Source organism: Carlito syrichta, unplaced genomic scaffold (assembly GCF_000164805.1).
Source record: "Carlito syrichta isolate Samal-C Ts95f unplaced genomic scaffold, Tarsius_syrichta-2.0.1 Scaffold84685, whole genome shotgun sequence".
NCBI classification, from domain to species: Eukaryota; Metazoa; Chordata; class Mammalia; order Primates; family Tarsiidae; genus Carlito; species Carlito syrichta.
Genome location: NW_007028781.1, coordinates 86,735 through 97,727, shown reverse-complemented (window position 1 = coordinate 97,727; position 10,993 = coordinate 86,735). Strand labels below are relative to the sequence as shown.

General features: G+C 56.7%; 1 protein-coding gene across 1 annotated transcript in view; it reads left to right on the top strand.

Annotated features, from left to right (window-relative positions):
* IL2RB (interleukin 2 receptor subunit beta) overlaps positions 1–7,044 on the top strand; it is a 21,562-nt gene extending 14,518 nt beyond the window's left edge. The window contains exons 9-10 of the mRNA XM_008056518.2: positions 1,647–1,731; positions 4,159–7,044. Of these exons, the coding sequence (XP_008054709.1) occupies positions 1,647–1,731; positions 4,159–4,896 (823 nt within the window). The 3' untranslated portion in view covers positions 4,897–7,044. The remainder of the gene's footprint in view (positions 1–1,646; positions 1,732–4,158) is intronic.
* The last annotated feature ends 3,949 nt before the right edge of the window (positions 7,045–10,993 follow it).

Here is a 10,993-nt window from a genome sequence, read left to right as displayed (position 1 = left end):
CCACTCACCTCAGCCTCCCAAGGCGCAGGATTACAGGCTGAGCCACTGAGCCCGGCTAAACTTTACATTTTTATTGTATTCCTATTTTTTTCCAAGTATTTTCTCTCTGAGGTGGGTTGAATCCATGAAAGCAACCCCACTGATATGGAGGGCTGACTTTATCAGAGCAGACAGGGAGAGGAACCCTGGAAGGGCAGGGATATTTCCTGAGAGAAGGGATAACTGTTGAAATCTGAAGGAAGAGCCCACCAAGGAGGGGAGATGGGATGGGTAGAGCATCCCAGGCAGAGAAAGCAGCGTGTGCAAAGGCCCTGGGCAGGAAGGAGGGAGGAGCATTCTAGAAATAGCACAGGAAGGCTGGTGTGGCTGAGACAGAAGGAGGCAGGAGGACTGGACTTGGGCCAGGACATGTGTATGGCAATCAGCTTCCTGGGCAACGTGTGGGGTGGTGGGGCTGTGCGCTGGATAGCCATGAGGGTTTCCACGGGAGTGGGACCTTTGCTGGCCATGGCTCTGGCTGCTGGGTGGAGCATGGTCTGGCAGAGGGTAGAGGGGTGAGGAGGGGGTGCTTCTATGCCAGGGTTACTGCTCCCTGATGAGAGCCCTGCCACCCCCGAGAGGAGAGACGGCCCTTTACAGTTTGCAAAGTATGCCTGCCTGCATTGTGTCTCTGCTGTGCTAGGAAGGCAGTGAGGCAGGGGCTGGCATTCCCTCCTGACTGATGCCAGGACAGACCAGAGGAGCACGCTGACCTGCCCAGGTCACCACCAGTTGAGAGTGATGTGACTCTCCTGACCCCGTCTGGGTTGTGGTTCTGAGCAGCCTCGGAGCCCTGGTTTCCTTCCTTCCCAAGAAGCCAGGATTGCTCCACTCCTGGCGCCTCCCTCAGCTCCCTGCAGGCCTTCCCAGGAAAGCACCTCTCCGCAGGATACCCTTGTTTCCAGGCAGGAGAGGTCCTCTCACCTGCACAGCCGCAGCAGCCTCCAGACTGCCCTCCTGGCTGTCACTCTGACTCCGTTCTCCACTATTCCCTCCCCTGTTTAACTCCTCAGCTGCTGCTCACTGCACCTGGAATAGCCCCTGCTCCGAAGGCCTCTACCAGCCATTTGGAACCTTTACACAAATCAGGAAAGGGCACCTCTTTCTCTGGGCAGATGCGTACAAATCACAGGCACTCAAGCTTGGCAGACAGGACACAGGCTGGAATTCAGTCCTGTTCTCCACCCCTCCACTCCAAGCTAGATGCCCTTGGCTAGTACACAACCTGAACCACCCTCCATGGCGGCTCTGACTAGGAAGCCCCTTCCTAACCTCCCCCTTCACTCTGCTCCAGCCGTCCCCGTCTCTGATCATTCCAGCTCGTGTGGTTCCCGCATCCCCTTTCAAGTAGAACTCTGCTCCTGTCTCCACAGAATGAGTGGCACACATGTTTCGTGTGTGTCTCCCCATCAGAATGCAGCTCCTTGAAGGAGGAGACGCTCTCTTTGGCCATCCTTGCATCCCTGACACCCAGCACAGTGCCCTTCATAGGCAGCACCCCACCCAGACCGACTGCGAAACGGCGTGGCTCCGTGCCCCGACCTCAGAGCCGTGGTGCCGATGGCCCATCCCGCTCTCACCCTTCCTCCCTCCTGTCCCCTGCCCAGGCTGAAGAAGGTCCTCAAGTGTCACATCCCAGACCCCTCGGAGTTCTTTTCCCAGCTGAGCTCAGAGCACGGAGGAGATTTCCAGGTAGGAGGCTGGCGGTGGAGGCCAGAGGTGGGCAGCGGTGCGGGCGGGCGGGGAGGCGGCTTTGCACTCTGAGAGAGAAGACAAAACTCTGCTGTGAGCGGCTTCCTGGGTGGATGTGGCCCCTTCCCCAGCTCTTCTCCTTCCATCTGAACCAGGCTGCCAGGGTTCTAATCTCAGCGACACCACTTCCTGGCTGTGTGGCCTTGGGCGAGTTACAGATCCTCTCTGTGCCTCAGTTTCCTCACCTGCAAAATGGGGGAAAAAAACAGTGTTGCTATGTGTCTTGCCCCGAGGACATTGCCCGGCACAGTGTGCTCGAGGGATCCTGACTGGAACCACTGTCACCGGTCTGTGGACTGAGCGGGACTTGCTGGTGCAAGCTCCCCGCACCCCACTGCCAACGCAGGCTGGCTCTGTGGGTCAGCGCTCCCCGCCCCGCCAACAGCTTCTGGGCAGGCCCCATAACTTACCACACAGCCTACCACGGCCCTTAGCACTTCTAGTCACAAAACCTGCTTTTTAAAAGCACAGGCCCATCTCGTAGTAACACTCAGAAGCCTGTTTCAAATCAGTCTCCCCTCCCCCAGTCCAACCCGCTTCAGGGTGGAAGCTTCAAGAAGGAAGGCAGATGGGGGGGCCCTTCTACCACCCTGGCCCCACTCTAGGCTCCCAAGACTGGGAAGGCGATGAGGTAGGAGAGAGGGCGGTCAGGAGGAGTGGTGAGGGCAGGAAAGCCATGCTGGACCTGAACTGGCATGAGCTGGCTTTAGAGTTCTCCATCAGGGCCGATCAAGGGCCCCTTCTGGAATTCACTGGAACACTCCCAAGACTGAGGATATCTTCCCTACCATATTATTGATGTGGGGGACTGTATCTCCTCAAAATTCTTCCCTCAGCTCTGAAGGTAGTGAGGTCCCCATCAGTAAGGGTATTCAAGCAAGCCTTGGCTGACTATGTGTCAGAATAGCGGCAGAAGGGATTTCCCCACAGGAACCAGCCAGAGGCTAGACAGACGCCCCCTCAGACCTCTCAGTCTTGGGTCCTGATTCTGTGGGCCAAGGACCTTTTGAGGTGGGCGTGGGGGCCTTCCAGAGAGCTGCAGACCCTTCCACCTTCCCACAAGGCCACCCCCTGGGCTAGTGTGTGAGGGGTATCCCGAGGAGGCCCTGGGGAGGCACGGTGCGGTGGGGGCTAGCCAAGAGGGAGCCCTGTCCTCTGCACCAGTGAGAGGCCCCAGCCTGGGGCCACAGGGTGATCCAGGAGTGTGCCCGTGAGTGTGGGGGCTGTGGGAGGGGGTGTGAGGTCTCCCGCCTCACACCTCAGGACACCATGGATGGAAGCTCAGGCCAGGAAGTGGTTGGCCGCAGGCTGCGAGCCCTTGGCATGCAGCGCTGGCCACAGGCCTGGCCTCTCCCACTCTATCCGCATGCTCAGGGCTGTTGCCCAGCCCTGCCCTCTGCACCTCCTCACCTGCCCCTCACGTGACCCATGCTTCCCTCTCTTCCTAGCCAGGGACCCTCTTTGCCATCCTCAGTCCTTTCTGTCTCCCTCTCGGCCTTTTCTGTTGTCACATAACTCCTGGATTGGGGGAGGGCAGATTTCACGGAGTGGCATGTTCACGTGTGTGCATGTACGCGTGTCTGTGAAACAGCCGCTCAGCACCAGGCACCCACCTGGCATCTCTCTGCTGGTACGTCAGTTCGTCTGATGGAAGCTGTCAGGCCCTCAGGCCCTGTGCCAGGCATGGAGCACAGGACAGCCTGTTGGGCTTGGCCCCTGTGCTCTGGGGCCACAGTCCAGCTACTGAGGGCTCCCAGGACAGAGGGCTGTTGGGTTCTCCAGCTCCCCAGTGGCGGACCCACCACACGCTGTGAGGGGCGCCGTCCCCACACCTCTGCTGTGTAGCCTGCGTTTGACCCCATGCCAGGGGTTCCCAGCTCCATTCTCCTACTTGACTTCTCCCTGGTGACCTGGTAGAAAACAGTGAGGAAGCTGGGAAAGAGGTGGCTGACTGTTGTGGAAACTGAGGCTCAGAGAGGCGGGTCACAAGCCAGTGAGGGCCAGGGCTGGGGCTAGAACCTGCGTCTCCCTGCTCCTCGCCAAGCCCTCTGGATTCCAGAGCAATTGAGGGGTGCTCTGTGGCTGGTTTCCTCTCTCTGTGGAGGGAGGTGGGGGGGTGGTGCTGGGAGGGAGAGGAGACTTGGGAAGCCCACTCCCAGGCCCCTCCCTCCACGACAGCCCAGAGGCTCCCCGAGCCTGTGGGTTGGGAGGAGTGTGGGGGTACACTCAGGGAGGGCTTCCTGGAGGTGGCAGCCCTGGGGCTACTGCTGAAGGAGGAGGAAGCGGCATTAGGAGCTGTTGAGAGTTCGAGGAGGGCGTGGGATGGCGGGGAGGCCCCACTCACCCTCCCTGGCTTTGTCCCCGCAGAAGTGGCTCTCCTCGCCCTTCCCCTCATCGTCCTTCAGCCCTGCTGGGCTGGCGCCTGAGATCTCACCGCTGGAAGTGCTGGAGAGGGACAAGGCGATACAGCTGCTCCTGCTGCAGCAGGACAAGGTGGCCTCGGCCCCAGCCTCCACTGGTGGCCACTCTCAGACGAGCTGCTTCACCAACCAGGGCTACTTCTTCTTCCACCTCCCGAATGCCTTGGAGATCGAGGCCTGCCAGGTGTACTTCACCTACGACCCCTGCACAGAGAATGAGCCGGAGGAGGGTGGGCCCGGGGTGCCCACGGGATCTCCCCTCCTACCCCTGCAACCTCTGTCAGGGGAGGACGATGCCTACTGCACCTTCCCCCCTGGGGATGACTTTCTCCTCTTCTCCCCCAGTCTCCTCAGTGGCCCGCGCCCCCCAGACACTGCCCTTGGGGTCAGTGGGGCCGAAGAGAGGCTAGCCTCTGCCCGGCAGGAGGGAGTCCCTGGAGACCGGGCCCCCCAGCCTCTGGGGCCTCCCACCCCAGGGCACTTCCAGTCATCTCTGGAGCCGGAGCTGGGAGAGGCTGGGGAGGAGGTCTCGGTGCCCAGCCCCAAGGAGGGGGCCAGTTTCCCCTGGGCCCGCCCTCCTGGGCAGGGCCAGGGCAGGGCCCTCAACTCTTGCCTGACCCTGAACACCGACGCCTACCTGTCCCTCCAAGAACTTCAGGATCAAGACCCAATTCACTTGGCGTAGACAGGCGGCGAGGGGTAGGAGGAGGCGGTTGCAAACTCGGTGTCCAGGTGGCCCCTGGACATCTGCACGCAGGTGGCTCCCACCCAGCCCCACACACCCAGCCCCTCCACCTCCAAACCTCAACTGCTGCTCCCTGGTCCTGCCTCCCAGGACAGGAACTGCTGGGGTGGGGGTGATGCCCCTTCTCCCTCCTCAATCACGGAGTCTCGTGAGTTCCGTCTGAAGCATCACTCATCAACCAACCACAGCCACTCGCAGACAAAAGCCCTTGCTGCTCTCCAAGTGTCTGACTCACCTTGTCACTGGATGTCCCGCCCCCAGCCGCGCCCCCTCCCATACTCTCCGCAGGGCAGCCTGAGTGTGTTTTCCAAAACAAACACGGTCGCTCTCCTCCCTGTCAAAGCCCCGCCTGCTCCCACTGCCCTCAGCACACCACCTGTCGCCTGTCACTTGTCCCTCCAGTACCTTGTCGGGACATCCCTTTTGGGAACCCTCACAACAACCCCCCCCCCACAGCCACTTGGAGCTCCCTTGTATCCCACACCTTTGCATGTGTGATTCCCTGGGTCTGCTGCATCCTCTACCTCCGTGGAGGTGACAACCTTACCAGGGCCAGTTCTGTGTTCCTTGGAGGGAAGCACTGCATCCCTCACTGTGCCGGAACTTCTGGTGTTGGTGCTGGAAGAAGCAAGTCAGGGTCCTAGGGTGCCTGGAGAAAGAGGCTCTGCCACATCTCTCTTGGGACCTCTTAGACCTCAGAACGCTTGGCTACTGCATCCTCAACACTGTGGCACAAGTATAGACACAAATCCCCCCGCAAAGTGGAAAACTGCTGGATCCTTCCCAGCAGTGGTCCTGATGCGGCCAAGGGAAGCCCACTCCCAGGCCCCTCCCTCCACGACAGCCCAGAGGCTGGCACACTGGCCTCCAGGAGGGCGGCTCCGAGGAGCAGGGCCTCATTGTCTTTCCCCTGCCCTTGACACAGTGCCCAGCATCCCATGATATTGCTTGAATGAACGAATGAACTGTCTGGATTCCCTACCTGTGCTCCCTGTGCCTGACTGCCTTCCCACAGAGAGGCCGAGTCCTGTGCCCACTAGGGCTGGCATGCCTGCTCCTGCAAGAGGCTCATTCCCTCACCTCGCAGGTCTCTCCTTCCCAAACATGGTCCCTTCCTTCTCAGTGCCCCCGCCACCCCTCCATTTCTCTTTCCTCTGCACCAGGTAGCGATCACCCTGCAATGACTTTTGACAATTTCAGCTAATTCTGACGCGAAAATGCTCAGTGCCTGCCCTTATAGGCCCTGCTCGAAGCTGATTGGGTGCCTGACCACAAGCCTGCCCACAGGCTGACCAGCAGCCTATAAATTGGCTTGACATGAAGCTCTGTCCAATCTGAGGCTGGGCCTGAACTAGCCAATCAGATCGCCTCTGTCTTGGGCATTTGCATTCATGAGGGAGGGAAGGATGGAGAGATTGATGGAGGGAGGGAAGCAGGTGATGTGGACAAGGCATCCAGGAAAAGGTAGACTGTATCCCATGAGCAGAGGTTGCCGGGCTCCTGATACACTGCCTGGGGCTACTGACCAACAGGTCAGGATTCCTGTTTCCTTTATGTCCAAAACAGGCTCCCCTTTCTTGAGGTTGTCTTGAGTCTGGAATTCCTACCTTGGAAAAAGCTGAATGACCTACCCGCTAGTCTCACCTCCTGCCATACAGTGTCGTATGTTCTGGGCCACAAGGGCTCCTCGGTCCAAGGCTGCACACCAGAACTGAGCTCTATGTGCTCACCTTTGCTCTGTTTCCTGGGGCAAGCTACCAAACCTCTCTGCAAGTCAGTTCCTGATCCCCCAAATGGAAATGCTATTTCTCGGCTCCATTTTGAAGAGTTCTTGGGAGGGTTACACGTTGCAAGTCTCAGTCACTTGTGATGTATGTATTATATATCTTTTAATGATCTGTGTGTACTATCTTTGTCATTATTTTCTAATTTTTTTCTTTAAATAAATTCACTTTTTGTTTAAATACATTTATTTTAAAAAATGTTTATGTTGCTCCGTAAATGAAAAAAAAGATTTGCACTATAACGATAACTGCACAAAGTAAACAATAACTGCACAAAGTACAATAAAACAAAATAATGCTGAAATTCAGTGCCTGCTGGAAATCTGTTGTCTCATAGTTTAAAGGAGAGATTGGCAAAATGGAAAGTCCTCCTTGGGATAAAGCAAAAGGATTCAGAAAAGAATATTCATAACCGGGCTCGGTGGCTCAGCCTGTAATCCCACGCCTTTGGGAGGCTGAGGTGAGTGGATTGCCTGAGCCTGTGGGTTCGAGACCCACCTGGGCAACTTGGCGAGACCTCATCTCTACAATAAATCAGAAAACTCGCCGGGCATGGTAGTGCATGCCTGTAGTTCCAGCTACTTGGAAGGCTGAGGCGGAAGGATCGCCGGAGCCCAGCAGGTCGAGGCTGCGGTGGCCGGGAGTGGCCATTGCACTCCAGTCTGGGCGACAGAGCGAGACTCCAACTCAAAAAAAAAAAAAATTCACTAACAGAAGTCAGGTTCATCTTACTCTGTGTCCAGGTACCATCTAACATCATCACATGGTCATTCCTCACAAGTCTGTGCTTGGAGAAATACTGCACTTGAGGATGGCACACTTGTCTTCTCTCTCTCTCTCTCTCTCTCTGTCTCTCTCCCTCTCTCCCCCTCTCCCTCTCTCTCTCTCCCTCTTTTTTTCTCTCCCGCTCTCTCTCTCTCTCTCTCTCTCTCATATATATATATATATAATTCTTTTTCCAGTGCCCTGAAAAAAAAGTTGAACCAGACTATGAATGGCAATTCTTGGCATTCATAAAGCCACAGTCATGGGCGACAGTGCTAATCAATTGCACCCATGCATGGCAGGTCGTTCTGATCACAGCCCTCCTTCCTGAAATCCTGGGTGCAGCTTTAGCCGAAATGCTGTGCTTTTGTCAGCCCCCAACTGATCAGAGCTGACAGTTGGTGACACCTCTGGATCACATCATCCTTCAGGTTCCTTCCCACAAAAGGACTGCTTACGTTTTCCCGACTCCGGTTTTCCAGACGGGGAACACTGAGGCTGAGATGATGGAGACTGGAAAGCCGAGTGGGGCCTAGGAGCAGGCAAGCCCAGGAGGCCCAGCTGCCCCACCATGTGCTGGGAGAGGCCTGAGCTGGTGTTGAACTGAGTCAGGAGCCATCTTATGCCAGGTGGTGATGGAACAATGGGTCAGCAGCCACCGCGTGTCATGTCCAGGGTCGATAAGAGTGTCGCTCTTGGGAGAGGGAACAAAGAGGGAGCAGCTTGCAGGTGGCAGGGGTGAAGAAGAGACAGGCCACCTGGGTCAGGTTGCAGGGGAGAGGAGTGGCACCAGCTGAGGAGCAGGTGACAGCTGGGGGACCCTGGAGACCCATCAGGTGTAGAGCGGAAAGCAGGCAGCAGCCAGGCAGATCTGGGGGATAAGAGAAAAGGGAGAAGGGGCGGGCCTTCCAGCCTCTCACATTCCCTCTTTCGTTGGATTGGGTTTGTTCCTTTGCCTCCCCAATTCCCCCATCTCCCATCTCCCCTTCCAAGCAACGCTCAGAGGCCACAATTCCCAAGTAAATTATGGTGGAAACCACATGTCCAGGTCTGGGATGAACAACCCACCACTGCCCTCCTCATCACTGACATCCTGACTAACCGAAAAAAACAGATGAAGACGCACATGTCAAAGGGGTGAGGGGACTCATAACTTGTGTTCCAGATACTGTGCCAGGCACTTCCCAAGCATGTCCCTTGTCACCTGGAAACGAGTGAGAGGCAGGTGTTTGGTTCCCTATTTTGATGATTGGGAAAGGGAGGCCCAGGGAGGTTCAGAAATGCAGCTGGTGGTTGGTAGAGCCAGGATTCCAACTCGGGTATGTTTGGCTCCAGAACTTTCTGCCTTTTGCGTATACAAGGAGGCTGCATAGGAGGGGATGGTACTGATGGAAAATAAATAAATAAACTAGCAAAATTCCATTCGGATTCCTGGCAGTCAACTTAGAAAAAAAGGCGGGCGGGGAGAGGAGGGTGCCGCCATCCGTGACTGTGACTATGGGAGAAAGAGAAGAGCCACGTGACGGCTCAGAGGGTCGGTGGGCCTGAACAGTGGCCGGGAGCGCGGCTGCGGGCACTGCTGCTGGTCAGGCCGGCGTGAACTTGCCCTGGCCTCCTCCTTTCTCCCCCTGGCTGAGCTCCTCCCTCCTCCACCTCTACCCTCCCCACTGGCCTAGTGTCCTGCAGGACCAGCATCCCTACCCTTGGGATGCCTGTGCCACAGCCCTGAAGCCATCACCTGTCACTCGGACCCCTGCTCAGCCTCCCCTTGGGTCCATCTGTCTTTGCCCCTTAACTCTTCCACCTCTGAACCCTGTCAGGCGGGTCTTGCCAGGGTCACATCTGGCCATCCCACATCCCTGCCGAAACCCCCAGCGACCCCCTGTGGTCTTCAGGATAATGGCTGAGGCCCTTCGCGGGATAGTCCATGACTTGGGGGACTCTGGGAAGGTCCCATCTGCTTGCATGCCTCAGTTGTTCCATGTGTGAATTGGGCAGTCAGACTGGGTGACTTCTAAGTGCTCTCCTGACTCAGATACTCTGCGGTTCCAGGTGCTGCATGGAATGTGACCTGAGGCCAGGACTATACATATTTCACTTTAAGAGTTGGAGGCTGGAGCTAGGGGCTGGGGAGTCCAAACAATCTACCTTCAGACTCCTCCACATCCCTCAGTACCCCACTCAAGCATCTCCACTTCTGGGAGGCCCTCTGATTTTCCCCAAGCAGGGTTGATTATTTCTTCCCACTGTTCCCCTCCTGGGCTACCTCTGTTATAACCATCTGTATTATGAGCCAAGCCTTGGGCTAGATTCTGGAGATATAGGGGCAATATTAACATATTTGGAAGAAAATCAGCCAGAGCCCCATCAGCACAAGGCTTTACTGGGAAATGCCAGGCACAAGAAGACTGAAGGAGCCTTCTGACTTGTGAAGGAGGGCGGGGTGTTTGTGGGGGCTCGGCGGGAGTTGAGCTAGTTTTGGAAGCAGCTGGTTGAGGATGGTTTGGGGAAGAGAAGGGAACCGTTCTTGCAGATTGGCAACTGCTGTTTGGCAATTTGGATTTTTCTCAACAGGCAGTCGGGGAGGGACAGCTGTGGAGGCCAGAATCTGCGAGGGCCGGGGTAGAACATTCTGAGTCCTCCAGGGTCTCTTCAAGAACTGCATTTATTGAGCACCGAGGGCCATCAGACTCTGTTCTAAGCACATTATGTTATTAACCTGCCGGATCCTTACAAAAATGCCATGGGGAGGCATTTAAAAAAATTTTTTTTATATTTTATCTTAAAGATGTGGGGTACAATTCAGGGTTAGGTATACAAACGGGAAGTACCACTCTTACCCCAAGTTACAGATGAGATGAAGGCTCAGCGTGGCTGAGAGACTTGCCCTCAATCACACAGGTAGAACACAGTGGAGCTTGGAGTTGAACCCAGGCAAATTCAGCATTCACCCAGGCCCAGCTCTCTATGCCTTTTGAAGTATGTACGCATATCTAGTGTCTCATGCAATCTCTCAGTGACCTAACAAGACAGGAATGGCAGCGCCTCTGAGTCCTGTTTCGGAGCCCCAAGAGGATTGTGCCACGTCCCTGGCCACACAGTGCACTTGGTAGAGGGGGCAGGGGTGCTGATTAAACCTGAGCTCACTGCCAGCCCCCAGGCCTGGCCCCTGTGGTAGCCCCGGGACATCCCCTTGGCTGACTTGCGCAGAGACATTTTCCACCACCGGGCGATGACACACCGATGCTCCCATCACTAAGCCTAGGGGGCGGAGGCCTACGAAAGCCAGGCAGGAAGCGCTGAGTGGTGAGAGGCGCAGGTGGAGGGGGGTGCCCAGGCTATGATTCCAGGAAGCCAGGGCACAGAGGGGAGGGAGGAGCCGGCCCCCATGCCTATCACCTGGCCTCCTGCTGGGTTCTGGCCACAGATGAGAGGCAGGCTACTGACCTGTCTACAAAGAGCCCCCAGCCTTGGGCGGGGGGGGGGGG